The 21,559-nt window shown below is 35.3% G+C and overlaps 1 protein-coding gene across 23 annotated transcripts in view; it reads left to right on the top strand.

Moving 5' to 3' along the window:
• The window catches only part of BAZ2B (bromodomain adjacent to zinc finger domain 2B), a 248,145-nt gene that overhangs the window by 201,430 nt on the left and 25,156 nt on the right, over nucleotides 1-21,559 (top strand). For 22 of the 23 annotated variants that reach the window (XM_012745219.3, XM_020288473.2, XM_076005575.1 and 19 more), the window contains 8 exons: nucleotides 5-219; nucleotides 2,715-2,789; nucleotides 3,932-4,175; nucleotides 9,418-9,480; nucleotides 10,806-10,950; nucleotides 19,004-19,659; nucleotides 20,399-20,672; nucleotides 20,846-21,001. In XM_012745219.3, coding sequence (XP_012600673.2) covers nucleotides 5-219; nucleotides 2,715-2,789; nucleotides 3,932-4,175; nucleotides 9,418-9,480; nucleotides 10,806-10,950; nucleotides 19,004-19,659; nucleotides 20,399-20,672; nucleotides 20,846-21,001 — 1,828 coding nt within the window. The remainder of the gene's footprint in view (nucleotides 1-4; nucleotides 220-2,714; nucleotides 2,790-3,931; nucleotides 4,176-9,417; nucleotides 9,481-10,805; nucleotides 10,951-19,003; nucleotides 19,660-20,398; nucleotides 20,673-20,845; nucleotides 21,002-21,559) is intronic. The other variant, XM_076005577.1, reaches the window with a different exon arrangement.

Below are 21,559 nucleotides of genomic sequence, written 5' to 3'. Positions count from 1 at the left end.
ATAGGCCAAAACAGCTCTTGGAGAACATTTACTGAATGTTGGCGTGAATCGAGACAATGTTTCCGAGATTTTGCAGATTTTTATGGAAGCCCACTGTGGACAAACTGAGCTTACTGAAAGCCTAAAGACCAAAGCTTTTCAGGCTCATACTCCAGCACAGAAAGCCTCAGTCCTGGCTTTCCTGATCAATGAATTGGCATGCAGCAAGAGTGTGGTGAGGTAAGAATATACCTAGACTTTCCTGTTATTCTTTTCTGTTTTGATTTTGTCTGATCACAAAGTATTACAAATTGATTATATAAAATTTGGAAGTTACAGACTAACACAAAGAAAATTAAAATTATACCATTTAGAGATGGCCACTAATCATAACATTAATGTAATTTCTTTGTGGTCTATTGGGAAAAAAATTGGATCATACTGTATATATGTAACCTGTAGTCTTTGTCACCTGTTTTGTTTAATAATTTTATTAATTCTTTATATACTAGAAATTTTTAATATTTTTTCTTGCTATGGTGCCAGAATTTAGCACCATCATAAGGATCCAGAATTTTTCTTTCCTTGACATCTTTTGAGTCAGATGACGTCCTGATTATCTTTAGTAGCCATTGATAGAACTATCCAGCCATAATTTGTTTCGTTATATGCAAATATAACCCCAGATTATTAGTTTATCAGTATATTAATTTGTACTTTTTTAAAAAATACTTAATCTCAAGGCCGGGCGCTGTGGCTCACGCCTGTAATCCTAGCTCTTGGGAGGCCGAGGCGGGCGGATTGCTCAAGGTCAGGAGTTCAAAACCAGCCTGAGCAAGAGCGAGACCCCGTCTCTACTATAAATAGAAAGAAATTAATTGGCCAATTGATATATATATAAAAAATTAGCCGGGCATGGTGGCGCATGCCTGTAGTCCCAGCTACTCGGGAGGCTGAGGCAGAAGGATCGCTCGAGCCCAGGAGTTTGAGGTTGCTGTGAGCTAGGCTGACGCCACGGCACTCACTCTAGCCTGGACAACAAAGGGAGACTCTGTCTCAAAAAAAAAAAAAACTTAATCTCATTTAAGAGTCAAAGTAAGGCCGGGCACTGTGGCTCACGCCTGTAATCCTAGCACTCTGGGAGGCTGAGGCAGGCGGATTGCTCGAGGTCAGGAGTTCAAAACCAGCCTGAGCAAGAGCGAGACCCCGTCTCTACTATAAATAGAAAGAAATTAATTGGCCAATTGATATATATATAAAAAATTAGCCGGGCATGGTGGCGCATGCCTGTAGTCCCAGCTACTCGGGAGGCTGAGGCAGAAGGATCGCTCGAGCCCAGGAGTTTGAGGTTGCTGTGAGCTAGGCTGACGCCACGGCACTCACTCTAGCCTGGACAACAAAGGGAGACTCTGTCTCAAAAAAAAAAAAAACAAAAAAAAAAACTTAATCTCATTTAAGAGTCAAAGTAAGGCCGGGCACTGTGGCTCACGCCTGTAATCCTAGCACTCTGGGAGGCTGAGGCAGGCGGATTGCTCGAGGTCAGGAGTTCAAAACCAGCCTGAGCAAGAGCAAGACCCCGTCTCTACTATAAATAGAAAGAAATTAATTGGCCAACTAATATAGAAAAAAAAAATTGGCTGGGCTTGGTGGCACATGCCTGTAGTCCCAGTTACTCGGGAGGCTGAGGCAGCAGGATTGCTTGAGCCCAGGAGATTGAGGTTGCTGTGAGGTAGGCTGACGCCACGGCACTCACTCTAGCCTGGGCAACAAAGCGAGACTCTGTCTCAAAAAAAAGAGTCAAAGTAAGTCCTCTACTCTAGTACTTGTTACTAGTGAAATATTAATACTAATACCAACCTGTACCATAGTCTTTCAAGGTTTGTGAACAAATTCATGTTTATCTTATCCTTGCTATTTGTTGTTTTACAAATTTTAATTATATTACTTTTAGTCCTTTACCTTTCTAGAAAAAAGGATCAGTCTGACTATTCAAAGCCAAGCATTTCTACCATTACTAGATATTATATGTTTTTTGTCCATATCTTAGCTGTGATACTATATAATTTTTCATTTGTTTTTGCTATTCATTGACTATCATCCCAAAGAGTATAATTATACTTAAGTTTTACAATTTCATGAAAGAATAATTTCATTAAGCATGAGCGTGGCAACAAATAGTAATGCTGAGTAGCAATTGTTGATCACACTCAAACGCACATACAAATTCAATGTAAATGGTACACTGTGGTTTTTACCTTAGAAGAAAAAAGTACCCCTCTTTGACTTATTGCTATCACTAGATATCATAATATTCTTAATTTGTTTGGACATTTATATACACACACTCAGATTTTACATGTACATATGTATATATGTGCACCTACATAAGTATCCATGTATTAATATGTTCTGATTTCCTCTTTTGATGGAAATATCACATCTTAAATGTATGCAAAACTTGGAATGTTATCTTTCTAAGGCAATTGGTGGATAGTTTTTTCATGGTTTAAGTTAGAAACCAAAGTGAATTTTCTAATACTAATGTTGTATCCAATGAAGAAATTATCACTTTTCAACAATATGTGCATACATATGCAAACACATACAATATGTATATATACACACACACAATTGTATCATTTTTACTTACCAAAAATGCATTAGTTTGCATTCCAAAATAATGCATTGCATAAATGGATTAATTTATATCTTTTAATAAATTTTTACATTGGCAGTGAAATTGACAAGAACATCGATTATATGTCAAACTTGAGGAGAGATAAATGGGTGGTGGAAGGTAAACTCCGCAAGTAAGTCCTGTTTTATTAAAATTAAACTACTGTTTTTCTTTTGTATAAGTTCCCAGTAAAGAAAACGAATTGCAGGCCGGGCGCAGTAGCTCACGCCTATAATCCTAGCACTCTGGGAGGCCGAGGCGGGCGGATTGCTCCATGTCAGGAGTTCAAAACCAGCCTGAGCAAGAGCAAGACCCTGTCTCTACTATAAATAGAAAGAAATTAATTGGCCAACTAATATATAGGAAAAATTAGCCAGGCATGGTGGCGCATGCCTGTAGTCCCAGCTAGTCAGGAGGCTGAGGCAGCAGGATTGCTTGAGCCCAGGAGTTTGAGGTTGCTGTGAGCTAGGCTGATGCCACGGCACTCACTCTAGCCTGGGCAACAAATCGAGACTCTGTCTCAAAAAAAGAAAAAAAGAAAAAAAAGAAAATGAATTGTAAAGATAGGATTTAAACTTTAATTATCTAAAGAAAAGATAGTACTTAATTAGGATGGTGTATGAAATTAATAAAACTCTGGGCCAGAATTTGCAATGGGCAAAAGATATAATGAAATTCATTGAGCTTATATCTTCATACTTAGAAGAAAATCATTTTCTCCTTTTCTTTCAAAGAAGTCAAGCAATCACATTTTCTAAGATTGTTGTTGCTATCATGTCACTTTTATCATAAATAGAATCTGTTTGGAACTACCGCTTTTTAAAATTGCTTTCTAATTAAAATGTTTTACATAGTCTAAATAAACTTATTCAACATTAAGACTAAATTATATTCCTGCAAGGAAATCTCATGCTAAAATTACTCAACTTCTATGGTAAGAGTATAGTTTCTTTACAGTAATTTGGATTGAAATTTATTCAGTCAGATAGCATAGGATCTGAAATTATCACTTGGCCATTTTTAGAATTCATCTTTTCAGCTTTCATAGTATTTTTAAATGTGTTCTAATTCCAAAGAGATATCCAGAATAACTCTTGAAAGTTAATATATTCTGTAATTTATGGAAACACATTTCTTAAGTTTCCTTAATGCTAAGTTTTATTGCCATTGATATATTGCTTATCATAAAAAAATACTAAAACTCATGTTTTAGTTTTTAAAAAGTATATAGAGAAGGATTTTATTCCATATCATCATTTTTTATAATATTTAAAGGCTCAGAATCATTCATGCTAAGAAAACGGGCAAAAGAGACACTTCAAGTGGCATTGATCTTGGAGAAGAGCAGCATCCCTTGGGCACACCCACTCCAGGACGCAAAAGAAGAAGGAAGGGAGGAGACAGTGATTATGATGATGATGATGATGATGATAGTGATGACCAAGCTGATGAAGATGATGAGGATGAAGAAGATAAAGAAGACAAAAAAGGAAAGAAGACTGATATTTGTGAAGATGAGGTAATCAAATTTAGGTTGATTTGAAGACTTAACAAAAACTGCATAACATATTAAAAAACAGAATTTGGAGTCAAATGGATTTGGATTTGAATTCAGTTTTGACATTTACTTGCCTCAGTTTCTTATCTGAAAAATGATTATAATATTTATCTTATAAAGTTTTTTGTGGTTCTGTAAATATTAGATAGAATGCCTATACATAAAAAGTGCTTAGACTTAATAAAAGAAGTTAGTGTTTTTTTGTATATAATTACTTGAGAATTCTCTCCAAAGAGCTGTGCAGGTTCTTAATTTCAGATGTTCTCTCTAATTCTATTAACATACTGTGTTACATTCGTACAATGCTTCATGCCTTTAAAAGTGTTGTCAGGTTTAGTGATAATGATATATTTCTCAAACAAACACCAGTTATATTTTTCTAGTTCTAGGCACTCTTAATCAAGGATGAATAAAACACTGAAAGTCCCCTCTCAATTTACAGTGTTACTGAGGAAGGTTTACAAAAAGAAGATGTGATATGTTAATGTTTTAACTGCTTTGAGAGGAGTGTTTGCAATGGACTAGGCAGGTTCAAAGGAAAGGCATTTAGACTTTTGATGGAATAAATTCCCACAAAGGGTTTCAGGACCCAATAGCTGAGGCTACAAACTGGGTCAAATGTTAACCTGGGGAAAAATCCAGGGAAGAGTATGCCAGGCAGAGGGAATGGCATGAGCAAGGACACAGAAACATGAAACCACATGTTTTAAGGGAATTACAAGTGCCTCACTGTTACTGAAGAGTCTTATACATAACAATGAACTAGGATTTTATGCTTTTTTGGTAATAGGAAACCATTGCAGGGTTATAAGAAGCAGGGAATAACATGGTCAGACTTGATTGAGTGGCTCACTTTGGCGGCTTTGTGGAAGATAGAAATGGGGCAGGGCAACATTAGAGGTGTGAAGATCAGTCAAGAGGTGTTGTAATAGTTTAAGTGAGTTGTGAGGGGAAGAAACTAGAGCGATGATAGTTGGGATGAAGAAGGAAAGAATGTAATAAATATTTAGGAGGAAGAACAGGCAGGATTTGAAGATGAACTTTGTAGGTTTGGTGGAAGGGTAGGAGTGATTTCTAGCTATCAGGCTTGCTATTATTGTTGCCATTAACACAGTAAATGAAAAATTGGGGTAGTGGTAGATAAGGGAACAGATAATTAAAGACACAAAATCATGATAGTTTTATTTTTGAACATGTGGAGTTTGAGGTACCTGTGCTGAAGTTCAGCAGTCGGTTGAATTTAGGAACCTGAAGAGTTCAGTCTTAGAAATACATATCTGAAAGTTATTAGCACATAGATGATAGTTTAAGATCATGAGGTAGATGAGGTTGCACAGGGGGATTCTCTTCTCTTCTCTTCTTTTCTTCCTTTCTTCTTTGTTATTCCTTTAGCCATCCTAACAGGTGTGAGATGATAGATCAGCGTGGTTTTGGTTTTCATTTCCCTATTTAGTGTTATTAAATACACTTTCATACACCTCTTCGCCATTTATATATCTTCACTAGAGAACTGTCTATTTGGGTTCTTTGCCCATTTTTTAACCGGGTTACCTAGTTTTTTATGGAGTTGCAAGAGTTCCTTATATATTTTGGATATTAACCCCTTATCAAATATATATGGTTTGCAGATATTTTGTCTCATTCTATAGGTTGCCTTTTCAGTTTGTTAATTATTTCCTATGCTGTGCAGAAGCTTTTTAGTGTGATATAGTACCACTTGTCTATTTTTGCTTTTATTTCCTATGCTTTTGGTGTCATATCCAAGACTTCATTGCAGTGAATTTACTTTACGACTTTTATGAATACCAATCTAAAAATGAGACTATGTTGAGATTTCCTTGCAGAAATAAATTATTTCATAATGCTGTACTTTGGAAACTACTGGATCATATATTAATACATTCATCCTATGACAAATAATATGAAGGGTATATAATTTAGGCATCAGAATTATAATTACCCAAACAAAAGATACCATTAATAAGCAGTCTGTTTCATTTGCAAGTGATGCTGTTTCCATAGCAAGAATTAACCCTTTCTCACCAAAATTAATCACCTTTTCACAGAATTAGTATACCCTTTTGGCACTTAATAATATTATAAATTGTTTTAAAGTGTTAACTCTCATAAATTTGACAGCTCTATATTGGGTTTTCAGTGTATTCCACTGGGTAGTTATCCAACTAAACTAGAATTTATTTATAGAAATGATTTGTTTTACCTGGCTTTTTTTAAACAGAGACTTAACACACCATACATTTTATTCTTTATACATATACTATTTGAAATCATCATTAATATTTCTTAGTATTTTACTTTTTTATGAGTATTGAATTATAGAGTTTAATAGATTGTAGGATTTCATTGGCAAAGGTATATTTTGTTATGAATGTGAGGAAACAATTTTAAAACTTTTAAAACTAATAAATATTTTGGGACCTAAGAAGCCAAATGAACATTTCTTATAAGTGATTTGCATTATTCTTTATAATAAAGAGCTGGCAGACACTTACCAATTACCTGTATAATGACTACTTAATGAATCTGATTCATAAATAGGCACATTGGCTCTCAAAAAATAGGTTTATCTTCTTGATTAAGTTGTAGGTAGAGTATTGGTGGTGGTTAAATTCCCTAAAGGAGTAATTGCAGAGTTTTCCATTGAGACCCATATGATACTTTCAGTTAGAAGATGCTGCCCTTGACTAAGTCATAGACCTTTGTCTCAAAGATGATTCCCTCTCCTCAGACTTCATTCCTTCAACACATGGAGTCTTCCTTTAATACTTAAATTCGTGTTGAGGACCTATATGAGCTTTAACTTCACAAGTTGGCATATAAGAGGTTTTGTGGACGATTAAACTCTGACACATAGGGACATATAATGGCCTTATTTTTTGATTGAGAAACTGTGGGGAACCATGGCAGGGATAGATGCTGTGTTCTTAGTTTTATTGTTGTTGCTGCTGCCTTTCTCTCTGGTCTTCTAAGTTCTTTTATACTCTGAAAATTCTAAGTGCTATTAGCCAAAACTCTTTTAAATAAAACCTTAGTAGACATTTTATTTCTTTCTCATTGTAAGAGTCTTAAAAATGACTGTTAATTTATTTGGCTGTTATCTGGCTATTTCAAATATTTGATGTCTTCAAATATTTATTGATTGAAGTATATTTTTTATAAGCAGATTATCAAACATTTGCCCTGCTGATCAAAATATCACTTTGAAATCAATATATAAATATATGTTTGAGAGTCAAGATTTAATTTTTGTTGAGCCTATTATCTTTTAAGGTTTCTTTTAATCCCAAATAGAATTTATGTTACTGTTAGCACCAATAATATACCTAAACACCTTCCTAACTTGGTCTCCTAAATTTGGATAAGGAGTGGATAAATGATAGATAACAATAGCACTGTTGGGGACTTCTTTTCATTTCATTTTATTGCGTAGATAGCCATACTGGTCTAGAATAAATATTCACAAATGGTTGGTGGCAATATGGCTTTTTAAAAGTGCCTATAGGGCCGGGGCGGTCGCTCACGCCTGTAATCCTAGCACTCTGGGAGGCCAAGGCGGGCGGATTGCTCGAGGTCAGGAGTTCGAAACCAGCCTGAGCAAGAGTGAGACCCCATCTCTACTATAAATAGAAAGAAATTAATTGGCCAACTAACATATATATAGGAAAAATTAGCCGGGCATGGTGGCGCATGCCTGTAGTCCCAGCTACTCAGGAGGCTGAGGCAGCAGGATCGCTTGAGCCCAGGAGTTTGAGGTTGCTGTGAGCTAGGCTGATGCCAAGGCACTCACTCTAGCCTAGGCAACAAGGCGAGACTCTGTCTCAAAAAAAAAAAAAAAGTGCCTACAGAAAGTAAATATCAAAAACAACTTCTGTTTTTTTAAAAACTGAGCTGTGCCTGCATCTTCTTATTAAAGAAGGGACTCTGTTGCTTTCAGATATTTTTATTAGTCCTCACAAAAATTCAATGTTACAGATGTTATCACCAATTTACAGATAAGGGAATAGTCTTAGAAAAGTTAAGTAATTTGCATGTATCAAGTAGTGCAGCTAAGATTAAAAGAAGACCGTGTACTCTATTCATGGTTTCCCTCTAAAACATGTAATTTGGGGGTAGTTTTTCTATTTCCATATTTCAGAATGAAATAGTATATGTAATCACATACAAACTTTCTATTTATGAAATTAGTGCTATGTATACTTGGGATTATTTGTATTCTAATAGCAAAATGTGTTCAAAATATACCTTCTTTACTCTAAAAATGGCCCGTTCAGTTAATGGTAGCAATATTTTTTGCAGTCTTCTAGATTTAAAACCTTAACATCATAATTTGCTCCTTCCATCATCTCCCTCACACCTCCTTGCCTCAAATTCATAAGTTACCAGGACTTAACAGTTCTATACCTACGTAATATCCTCTTCCATCCATTTGCTTTTTTCCATTTTTCTTTCTCTTACCCTAATAAGGCCCATGTCTCCTCTCTCTCTTGAATCATTACAGCAATCTATTTATTAGCTGGTTTTGCTCATTTCTCTGCTCCAAGCCATCTTACAACTGTTGCCATATTAATTTTGTAAAGCAGAGTTCTGATATTTAACCTCCCTCAGAGGATCATATTATTTTTCATTGTCAAGCATTTACAGCTCTTCACAATCTAGCCCAAAACTCATCTTGCCTCATCTCCTACCTTACCTCTCCTTATGCACCTTTCATGTCAAGATATATCCAACTCTTTATGGAATGCCCTATCCTCTTTCCTCATATTGATAAATTTCTAACCATTCTTGTGCATTGTAGGAGGTTAAAAAATATAAAAAATAAATTTCTAACTATTCTTTAGTAGCTAATTAAAATATAACTTCATCCATATAACCTCTCTTAGTATAGATTTCCACTAAAAGTAATCTCACCCTTCCCTGAACTCCATGGTTTTTATTTAATCTCTATGTCTTTTGAAGTCCTTATAGCTTCCTACTATTTAGGTTGTTTTTTTTTTTTTTCAGTGTAATGTTTTGTGTCTCCTTACCACATTATTAGCTTATAGAGAAGAACTGGGTCTTATTTGTTTCTTCAGTACCTCTCCTACTACTTTACATATAGGAGATATTCATTAAATACTTACTGATTGATTGAATAAATAAATCAGAAAAACAGATAAATGATACTGTATTTTCTTATGTATAGGATGAAGGCGACCAAGCAGCAAGTGTTGAAGAGCTAGAAAAACAGATTGAAAAACTGAGTAAAGTAAGCACTTTTCAGATTAATGTTTGCATTTTTTGTAGTGTTTTAAAAATCTGCATTGTATGGGGCATTAGTTTTTTTTTCTGACCGCTAAATAAAAACAAGCTTTTTGTTACTAACTAAAATGAAGAGCTCCAGAAATATTCTCACGATTAAACCTTAAAAGTTTAATGCCAAAGTTAAAGGCCTGCCTCTTAACACATGATATTGAACTTAATTAGAGCCCGTGGAAAAACATTCTGTATTTTTCAGCTCTTCATATAAATACAGAGTTTCAATACAGACATAGTTTTATTTCTTGAAATTAATTACTCAAAAAATTCAGATGGGCCGGGCATAGTGGCTCATGCTTGTAATCCTGAGAGGCCGAGGCAGTCGGATTGCTCAAGGTCAGGAGTTTGAAACCAGCCTGAGTAAGAGTGAGACCCCGTCTCTACTATAAATAGAAAGAAATTAATTGGCCAACTAATATATATATAGAAAAAATAAGCTGGGCATAGTGGCGCATGCCTATAGTCCCAGCTACTCGGGAGGCTGAGGCAGTAGGATTACTTGAGCCCAAGAGTTTGAGGTTGCTGTGAGCTAGGCTGATGCCACGGCACTCACTCTAGCTTGGGCAACAAAGCGAGACTCTGTCTCAAAAAAAAAAAACTTCCCATGAATTTCATGGTAATAGTTTTAGCATCTTAGGTTTTATTTTACATTTTTATATTTGTGGATTTTATTTGCATTGGATTTATAAACTGTACATATTTATGTACTTCTCATTAAAAACTAAATTTCCAGTAGCATTAGTGAAGTTTAAGATGAGCTTTCATAAAGAAAAAAATGAATTTGTATAAGTATTATGAGATGCCTATGTGTTGTATAAATGTTAGATTTATCACAGATCTATCCCCAAACTTTGTCATGTGTTGTCTAAGTTTACAGCATGAGTATAAATATAAGTAAATACAGGTTTTGTCAATTACAAATATAAATATTATTTGTTATGTACTATAATCAATAGAATTGAGCCAGTTTGCTTTGATATAGTACAATACTGATTATATTATTATTATCAAGTATAAAACATGTTTTATTGTAAGATCCTGATAAAATAAAACTTATCCTTTTAATCCACGGCAACAAACATATTGCAATTGTATCAAAATAATTTCTATCTTTATAAATGTTACTGTAATTGAAGTCAGGAATGTAATTTAGCCCTTTTGCTGTCTTATCTCAGTAGTGAAATTTGTGTATTCTAAAGGCATAGTAACTATAAAGTTCCTTTTAATTTTTAAAGCACTTAACATCCATAACATAATTATATGTACCATTTACAGCAACAGAGTCAGTACAGAAGGAAGCTCTTTGATGCTTCTCACTCTTTACGTTCGATGATGTTCGGCCAGGATCGTTACAGACGACGATACTGGATTCTTCCCCAGTGTGGGGGGATTTTTGTAGAAGGCATGGAGAGTGGTGAAGGTAGGAACTCTTAATCTATTACAAAGCATTAAATACAAAACTGTATTTTTAAAAACCCTGTTACTTCTTCATTATATTTTGTGCTTCCATAATCAAGTCTCTTTTATTGATAAACATTGTAAAACCTTGATTTCCCATTTCTTTTGAATTCATAATGTCCCTTTCAGGGATAAACATCCTCACTGCCCTTGATTTTTCCTTTGCCACTCTTTCTGACATAAAACATAAGCTATTTTTTTATTATTTACTGGACAAAGAGCTTCACCTGTATTATCCTTTATAGCTGTTGCTCCATTTTTCTTTCTTCCTATTGTCAAACTTCTTACTATGTGGTTTATTCTTTAACTGTTGAAACAAGCATCCATCCTGACAGTACCCCTGGAAGAAACTTGTTTAAATCTAAGATCTTTATTGTAATCCTCATTCCTTTTCTAACATTGTTCATGTTTAAAATTTGTGATCACTTTCTTCTCCTTTAAACTTCCTTCCTTGAATTTTGTGTTACCAGAAATTCTTGATAGTCTACCTTTAGACTATTCTTTTGCTTCTCCATTTCTGTTACATTAACTACCACAGTACATTGTACATTTATGTGTTCAATAAACCTTCTTGAACTTTTCAAAAGTCTATGTTTTAACATTTCCAAATGTCTATATTCTGATGAGAACAAAAGTGCTATTTCAGTGCTTACAGATTTCAGAATGTAGCTATCGACCCATGGCAGTACATGGAAGCAAAAACTTTCAATACATTTTTTTTACTACCTACTGTATGGTAGGCACTACAGGAGGCACAAAGCTATATAAAACATAATCCGTGTCATGTAGAGGTTTACAGTCCAATGGAGAGAGATGATTGGTTAATCACATAGGTAACTTTAATAGAAATTATAAATAAAGCAATTGTTTTTGAGCTTTTTGTTTTTAGCAGTGGAATCGCCTCTTTTTTTTTTTTAAATAGATTTAAGGGGTACAAGTTAGATTACATTACATGTGTATATCGTATCATGGTAAAGTCTGGGCTTTTAGTGTATGCCCATCACCTGAATAGTTTACATTGTACCCAATTTTTCATCCCTCATCTTTTCCTACCCTCACTCCTTTTGAGTTTCCAACATCCATTATACCACTCTGTGTGCACTGTATAGACATAGTTTTGGTCCCACTTATAAATGAGAATGTGTGACATTTATTTTCTGTTCCCAAGTTACATCACTTAGGATAATGGCCTCTAATTCCATCCAAGTTGCTGCAAAAGACATTATTTCATTATTTCTTATTGCCGAGGAGTAGTCCATGGTGTATCTTACATATATATACCACATTTTCTTTATCCACTCATCAGTTGATGGTTATTTAGTTTGGTTTTATATCTTTGCAAATGTGAATTATGCTGCCATAAACATACAAATGCAAATATCTTTTTGATAAAACAATTTCTTTACCTGTGGGTAGACATCCAGTAGTAGGATTGCAGGATCAAATGATAGAGCTACTTAGTTCTTTGAGAAATGTCCATATTGATCTCCACAGAAGTCGTTCTAATTTACATTCCCACCAACAGTGTGTAAGTGTTCCCTTTTTAGCACATGTGCACCGACATGTGCTGTTTTTTGGCTTTTTCATAATGGTCATTCTTGCCCATCTCAGTATTGGGGAAAAAGGAGAAAGAAAGAAATAATAGTGGCCATTTTGACAGGGGTAATGTAGTATCTCATTGTGTGTGGGGGGGGTTGTTTTGTTTTTTGAGTTTATATTTTCATGTTTCTTCATGATGGTGAATATTGAGCTTTCATTTACATGTTTAAGACACATTTGAGCATTTTCTGAAGGGTAGGTCTAGTGATGAATTCTCTCAGCATTTACTTATCTGGAAAAGACTATTTTTTCTTCATCTATGAAGCTTATTCTGTCAGTGTATAAAATTCTTGTCTGGCAGGTTTTTTTCCTTCAGCGCTTTGAAAAATACCATCTCGTTCTCTCTGGGCTATGAGGTTTCTGCTGAGAAGTATGCTGTTAGTTTGATGGGGTTTCCTTTATAGGTGACTAGGTACTTTTGTCTTGCTAATTTTAAAATTCCTTCTTTTACTTGGACTTTAGTCATTCTGATTATAATATGCCATAATGAAGTCCTTTTTGCAGTGTATTTGCCTAGGAGTTATTGGGCCTTTTGTATCTGAATGTCTAATTCTTTTGCTAGTCCTGGGAAGTTTTATAGATTATTTCCTTAAATAGATTATCTAAACTTTTTATCTCTCTTCCCCCTGGGGAATACCAATAATTCATAAGTTCGATCACTTTATTTAGTCCCAGGTGTCTCAAAGGCTTTGCTTTGAGACATTCTTTATTTTTTTTTTTGAGACACAGTCTTGCTTTGTTGCCCAGGCTAGAGTGAGTGCCATGGCGTCAGCCTCGCTCACAGCAACCTCAGTCTCCTGAGCTCAAGCAATCCTACTGCCTCAGCCTCCCGAGTAGCTGGGATTACAGGCATGCGCCACCATGCCCGGCTAATTTTTTCTATATATATTAGTTGGCCAATTAATTTCTTTCTATTTATAGTAGAGACGGGGTCTCGCTCTTGCTCAGGCTGATTTCGAACTCCTGACCTCAAGCAATCCGCCCGCCTCAGCCTCCCAGAGTGCTAGGATTACAGGCGTGAGTGAGCCACCACACCCGGCCGAGACATTCTTTTTTATTCTTTTTTTCTTTTCTTTTCTTTTTTTTTTTTTCTTTGTCTGACTGGATTATTTCAAAAGACCTGTATTCAAGTTCTGAGATTCTTTCTCTTCTGCTTGATCTGTCTGTTTTTGAACATGTTGTGTATTTCCTTCAATGAATTTTTCAGCTCCAGAATTTTTGTGTGGTTTCTTTTTTTAGAGCTATCTATCTCCTTGGTAAATTTCTCATTCATATCCTGAATTGATTTTCTGATTTCTTTATATTGGTTTTCAGATTTCTCTTATATCTGAGAATATATAAAGAAGTTCTTTGAGCTTCTTTAGAATCAATATTTGGAAGTCTGTATCTGTCATTACAAAGAATTATTTTAGCTTGGGATCTGTTGCTGGACAATTGTTGTGGTCCTTTGGTTGTCATATTAATATTTCCTTTTTCTTATTTCCTGTATCCTTCCATTGATATCTGTGTATGTGATGTAGCAGTCGCTTATTCTATTTTTTTTTAATTGCTTTTTAAGGGGAGAATTTTTTCCCCAAAGATGTATACATGCTATTGGTTGACCAGGATACTTTGGCTTTCATTTTGAGTGTCTGCAATAGTGTAATCTTTAATGATTTCTTAGGAAGAACACAGGACCAGTGATTTCTGTGATTTCCTTGGTGGTTACAGTTATTACTTGAGGCTGTGGTGAAGTTTTGCAAGGGACACTAGCCAGGACAGTCTTCAGGTCCTAGTTGGCAGCAGTGGGCTGAGTATCCCTGAGCAGTGGGCAGAGCAGCTTACACTGGCTGCAGTGTTAGTGTGTCTTGGGGCTAATTCTTTGGCCTTTGGGTAGCTTGCTCAGAAACTAGTATTTAGGGCATAGAGATGGCCATTTGGGCAGCTTCTCAGACTCCTAAGCAGCTGGTGTGATGTGGAAGGTAGCAGTAGCAATAGTAGAGACACCCACAAGGACCCAAGTGGCTGTATTGGTGTTACTGGTAGCTGAAATGGATTGGGCAGGCTAGTCTCCAGTCCCACAACTGCATGAAACAGGGCGTTGGGTATATTCCTAAATGTGCTTAGGGAAGCTTGATCTCTCCTGTCCCTTCCCAGCTGGGTGGTGGCTGACAGCCTTGAACTTGGCCTGAGAGCAGGGTAGAGCCCAGCGTTAAACTCTGAAAATGTCACTGACTGTGGGTTTGCAATGGAAAAGGGCAGGGCTCCTTTCATGTGAGTGGCATGGGCAAGAAAGTATGTGGAGGGCAGTGTGCTTGCATCTCAGTCTTACAGGAGCCCATTAGCAGGGTAGTGGCAATTGTCCTAGATGTCTGTAGGAGAGCTTGGGCTGCCCTGTCCCTCCTAAGCTGGACAGAGATGCAGCTGCCTAAACTCAGCCTGAGTATGAAGGCAAGGTTTATTAATACTCATTGACACATGTCAAAGAAGTAAGGCCTGGAAAGAACAGGGGATTGTATGAGATAGGAGATAGTAAACTGTTTAAAATTTTAAAATCTCTTTATACTAAATATCTGGTATATACTTTCATTTTTAAAAAATAATTTTACATTTTAATTAGAGGTTTAACTGTTTAGAGTTAAGCAATTTGAATATAAAGGTTAAAAACAGCCATGACTATTAAAATTACCATCAGCTCAATCTACTTTATTAGATACAAATGAGAAGTCATTGACTAGTCTCAAACTAGTAAAAATTGATTTTTTATTTAGTTTTGAATATATGACAAATTTTCATGATTTTAGTCCTCAGAATAAATCAAACACTAATATTATTATAGCACACCCTTACTGGCCAATAAATTATATAAAGTTAAAGGAATTTGTGAACACAGGTATGTGAAGAGAATATTTGTAACTATTTTCATGTATACCTAACATGATGAGGTATGGTAGTTTTCTCAGGGCAAATGTGCAGAAGTGCATAAAGATAAAGACATTTTTTTCTGGATGCTTCTAAGATTTTCTGTATCATTAGTTTTGAGCAATTTGGTTATGATGTATCTTGGTATAATTACCTTCATGTTTATTTTGTTTAGAGTTTGTTGAGTTTCTTGGATCTGTAAGTTTGTAGTTTTTAGTTATTGTGAAAATTTTTCACCCATTATTTTTTCAAATTTAATGTCCTTCCCTGCTAATTCTACTATCTTGTCAGTTCTGGGTCACTTTTGATTGATTGATTCTTCTAATTATGTGTCATGTTTTCCTGCTTCTCTACATGCCTACTAATTTTGATTGGATGCCAGACATTGTCAATTTTATCTTGTTAAGTGTTGGATATTTTTAAATTCCTATGAATATTCTTCTTTGTTTAACTGAGACAGAATTAAATTACATACTTGGAAAAAATTCATCTTTTCAAATCTTGCATTTAATATTTGTTAGACAGGACTAGAACAGTGCTTACTTAGTCTAGGGCTAATTATCTCTAATTACTAAAGCAACATCCTTCTCAGTATCCTACCTAATGCCTGTGAATCTTGAAGTTTCCCAGTCTGGTGGGTAGGAGCAGACACTATTCCCAGCCTGTGTGAGCACCTGGCACAGTCACCTCTAATCAGTTCAAGTGTTTTTTCCCCTGGCCACAGGTAGGTTCCTCACACATATGTGCTGATCATTATTCAGCTGAATACTCAAGGCATCCCTCATCCCTCAGCAGATCTCTGCAGTTCCTTCTCTGTGCAGCTCTCTCCTTTCCAGAATGCTTTCCTGAGTGCTCCTGCTACTTTGGTCTCCCTGAACTCTTAGTTCCCGCTCCTAATCTCAGGGAGTCTGCCAGACTCCACCTGGATTTCTCCTCTCTATGCTATAGCCTGGAAACTATCCTAAAGCAGTAAGCTGGGGCGATTGTAGGACTTACTGAGTTTGTTTTCCATCTTGGTTATTTGATGTCCATTTTCTTGTGAACTGTTTGTTCGTGTATTTTGTATGGTTTTGGTTGTTTCATACGAGAGGGTAAATTTAGTCCCTGTTAATCTATATTGCTCAGAACTATAAGTGTGATATGTAGGATTTTAATTTCAGTTGGAAACTAATTTGAAGAGAAGGATATGAGAACTATTTCAAACATTAATAAAGGACTGGTTAGATAAATTATGATTTATCCATATAGCAAAATATTATGCAGCTGATTGAAAAAATGAAGTACAATTATATGTTCTGCCATGGAAAGCTTTCTAAGGAATATTGTTAGTAAAAATATTAAATTCATCCTTTTATTTCATCATTCAAGGAATATTTATTGAGCCTGTATTTTATAGCAGCTACTATTTCAGGCATTTGAGATCCAATAATAAGCAAGATAGACATTGCTCTGCCTTTAAGTAGAGCTTGTTGATTTAAATTCTGATAGGAGGGGATAGAAAATAGTATCATATTTAATGGTAAATTCTATAAAGGAAATCTATAGAATGATATTCTACAATGAATGCAGGGGACCTATTTTAGATAAGGTGATCAGAGAAAATCTGTATAAGGAAAAGACATTTAATCTGAGACATGGAAGATAAGGATCCAGTCAATAAAACAATGTCTCAGGCAGAGGGAACAGGAAGTAAAAAGCCCTGAGAAAGGAAGAACTGCGTGTTTGAGAAGCTGAAAAAAGGGGAGAAATGAGGAACAAAGTTATCAAGGACAAGAGTGATGCAGAGGTTGTAGAGGTTTTTAGGAACCATATCATAAAATGTTGTAGGCCTTGGTTAGGAGTTTGGATTTTATTTTAAGTTGCAGAAAAGTGAATAGTAGGGTTCCATTTATGTAATAGTGCAAAATGATAGTCATAGTGTATATAAGATTTATGGAAGGATATATGGACATAATTAACCATAGTTACCCCTGAAGGGTAGGAATAGAGACTGAAGGAGTAGGACAGAAAGAGCTTTACTTTATACCTTTTATTATGAATATTTTAAATTGAAAGTATATTACTTTTCAAACTGAGTAAAGTAGTGGATTTATGTTTTTAAAAGAGTTCTTATAAATTAATTTTAAAACAGTGGTCAAAAATATGAACAAGGCCGGGCGCTGTGGCTCACGCCTGTAATCCTAGCTCTTGGGAGGCCGAGGCGGGCGGATTGCTCAAGGTCAGGAGTTCAAAACCAGCCTGAGCAAGAGCGAGACCCCGTCTCTACTATAAATAGAAAGAAATTAATTGGCCAACTGATATATATACAAAAAATTAGCCGGGCATGGTGGCACATGCCTGTAGTCCCAGCTACCCGGGAGGCTGAGGCAGAAGGATCACTTGAGCCCAGGAGTTTGAGGTTGCTGTGAGCTAGGCTGACGCCACGGCACTCACTCTAGCCTGGACAACAAAGCGAGACTCTGTCTCAAAAAAAAAAAAAAATATGAACAAGAAGTTCACAAAAGAGAAATACCAATAAACCTATGAAAACATATTCAGAATACTAGTGATCAGAAATTATGCAATTTAGACTTTCACCTTTCAGATGCTGGCAAAGACAAAAAATACTGATAGTATCCAGTTTCATTGAGGATGTAAGCAAACAGATGCTCTTGTGTACTTCTGGCATGAGTTTACATTGATCCAGACTTTTGAGAGGGCAGTTTGACAATGTATTTCAAAAACTCTGAAAAGTACATATTTCGGGACTCAGTAAGTTTTTTTCTAGGAATTTATTTTAAGGAAGTAAATCAGAAAAAAAAGTCCAGAGATACATATACAAGGTCATTCAACATTTATAGCATTGTTTATAATAGTGACTAATTGGGACTTAAAATTGTCCATCAGAAGATTGATTACTTAAATTATCATATAGTTCATTGACTACTCTGTAGCCATTAAAACTTATGATATCATTATGTATTTATTGACACCTATGTTTTCAGAGTATTAGTAAAACAGGTAGTTTAGAATATTATGTGTATAATAGAATTTTCTTTTTTTAATTATATAGATTTAAGTGTGTATATATATTTATCGCTTAGAGAACTACTAGAGGATTTATATGAAAATATAATTTTTGCTGTATAGTAGAGCTTTTAATATTTTTTATACTTTTAATATTTTTGTTTTAATTTTTTATGTTGAACATATATTAATTTTCCAATGAAGGAAAAATATAATTTATAAAAAGAACATACAAGCCAGGCAAGGAGGTGTGTGCCTATAGTCCTAGCTACTTTGAGGCTGAGGTGGGAGTATCATGAGTTTGAGCCCAGCTTAGGCAAAATAGCAAGAGCCACCCTTACCAACCCCCATCTCTAAAAATAAAAAAAAGGAACATATGGGGAGTATTAGGTAATCTAGAAATGTTTATTTAAATATTTATGCATATAATTTTATAACTAGTAATAAAATTTAATTGTATTGATTTGATCTGGAATAACTGATCTTTATAATGCTTTTTTATTTTGTAGGGCTAGAAGAAATTGCAAAAGAAAGAGAAAAACTTAAAAGGGCAGAAAGTATCCAGATCAAAGAAGAAATGTTTGAGACTTCTGGGGACACTTTAAATTGTTCAAATACAGATCACTGTGAGCAAAAGGAAGATCTTAAAGAAAAAGATAACACAAATCTGTTTCTTCAGAAACCTGGTTCTTTTTCTAAATTAAGTAAGCTTTTAGAAGTAGCCAAGATGCCTCCTGAATCAGATGTTATTACCCCCAAACCAAATGTTAGTGCAAATGGGTGCACATTGTCTTATCCAAACAGTGGAAAACATTCACTGGGCAGCATTCAATCAACAGCAACACAAAGCAGCATGGAAAAGACAGACTCAAATAATCCATTTAATACTGGTTCAGGTGGTCCAGGGAAGTTCTACAGTCCTGTCCCCAATGACCAGTTGTTAAAAACACTGACTGAAAAGAATAGACAGTGGTTTAGCCTTTTGCCAAGAACACCTTGTGATGATACTTCACTTACCCATGCTGATATGTCAACTGCTTTTTTAGTGACTCCTCAGTCTCAGCCACCATCTAAGTCACCTTCACCTGCCCCAGCTCCGCTTCTTGGATCATCTTCTGCTCAGAATCCTGTTGGCCTAAATCCATTCGCTTTATCACCTCTTCAGGTTAGTACTGCTAACTGTAACTCATTTTTATATTGATTTATGTAATCTTTGACCCCATGAAGATTTTCACTCAAGGGGGATCCCTGCCACAGTGTGCGAAGTGAAACAAGTCAGAATTTCTGTCACCAAGCTTCATTGGAACTAATAATTTGTAGCCCTGTGATCCCAAACCCCCAGGCTGTGGCCCTGTACTAGTCTATGACCTGTTAGGAACCCAGCTGCACAGCAGGAGGTGAGCAGCAGGCAGGATCACAGCATAAGCTCTGCCTCCTGTCAGATCAGTGGCAGCATTAGATTCTGCATTATGGTGAGTTGTATTAATATAATTATTTTATTATATATTACAATGTATTAATAATACAAATAAAGCACAATAAATGTAATGTGCTTGAATCATCCCTAAACCATCTACATCCCCCACCACCTCATCTGTGGAAAAATTGTCTTCCATAAAACCAGTCCCTGGTGCCAAAAGGGTTAGGAACTGCTGTGCCTATGTCTAAGTCTTCTTTAATTACTTTTTAACTTATCACTGTTACAGCATACCTAAAAGGAAGGTTACTTTGGGGGACAAATAAGAACATAGAATTTAACATTATTGTCTCAAGTGTATTTAGTTTTCCTCTAATTGTGATAAGTGAAAGAATATTTTTTCAGAATTTGAAAAATAATTTCAGATCCTAAACATTTTTCATAACTTATTATATTAATCTACTTTTAAAATGTTTTGTTTTTTTAGATGAAAAGTGGAGTATCTATGATGGGACTTCAGTTTTGTGGGTGGCCCACTGGTGTGCTTACTTCCAATATTCCATTTACATCACCTTTACCTAGTCTGGGATCAGGGTTGGGATTATCAGAAGGAAATGGTAATTCCTTCTTGACTTCGAATGTTGCCTCAAGTAAAAGTGAATCTCCAATACCACAGAGTGAAAAGGTCTCTTCAACTCAACCTGCAGCTGTTGAAGTAGCAAAACCAGTAGATTTTCCTAGCCCAAAACCTATTCCAGAAGGTAGGTATACTGAGGTGGTTTTAGCCATTTACTTTATTTCATTATCATAGATTCCTATATTATAACTGAATCTTTGATGGATTTTTTATGTAGTTAATAAATCTTTTGATTTGTGTTAGGCCCCTTCTTATTCAAAATATTTGTAAAAGATATACATATTTATTTTTATTTAGAAATGCAGTTTGGTTGGTGGAGAATTATTGACCCAGAGGACCTAAAAGCTTTGCTCAAAGTGCTACATCTCAGAGGAATAAGGGAAAAGGCATTACAAAAACAAATTCAGAAACACTTGGATTATATTACTCAAGCCTGCATTAAGAATAAGGATGGTAGGTACCTAAAAGAGATTTCTGCTTTCTTGTTTAGTTATGAGAATTAATTCTCCTATTCTAAAACATATTTTAGTATAGTCAGCCCTTTGTATTCATGTGTTCTGCATCCATGGATTCAACCAACCATGGATCAAGCATACTTTTAAAAAAAAGAAAGGATGGTTACATTTGTACTAAGCATGTACAGACTTTTTTCTTGCCATTTCCTAAACAATACAGTGTAACAACTATTCACATAGCATTAGAAATTGTATTAGGTATTATAGGCAATCTAGAGATGATTTAAAGTACATAGAAGGATGTATATAAATACTACACCATTTTATATAAGGGACTTGAGCATCCATGGATTTTGGTATCCATGGGGTTCCTGGAACCAATCCCCCATGGATACTGAGGGATGACCATATATCTTCTTAATTTATTGCTATTGTTTTCTAATTTGTTCAACAAACAGTAACTATTTACATTTCTTAAATTGGTGTTATATTTTTATAATTTTTTTATTCCTACAGACATATTGTTTTATATTTCTTAGAGTGTTTCTATTTTTAA

Source organism: Microcebus murinus, chromosome 8, assembly GCF_040939455.1.
Source record: "Microcebus murinus isolate Inina chromosome 8, M.murinus_Inina_mat1.0, whole genome shotgun sequence".
Lineage (NCBI taxonomy): Eukaryota > Metazoa > Chordata > Mammalia > Primates > Cheirogaleidae > Microcebus > Microcebus murinus.
Note: the sequence above shows the minus strand (reverse complement) of the source record. Positions and strands in the feature narration are given on the sequence as shown.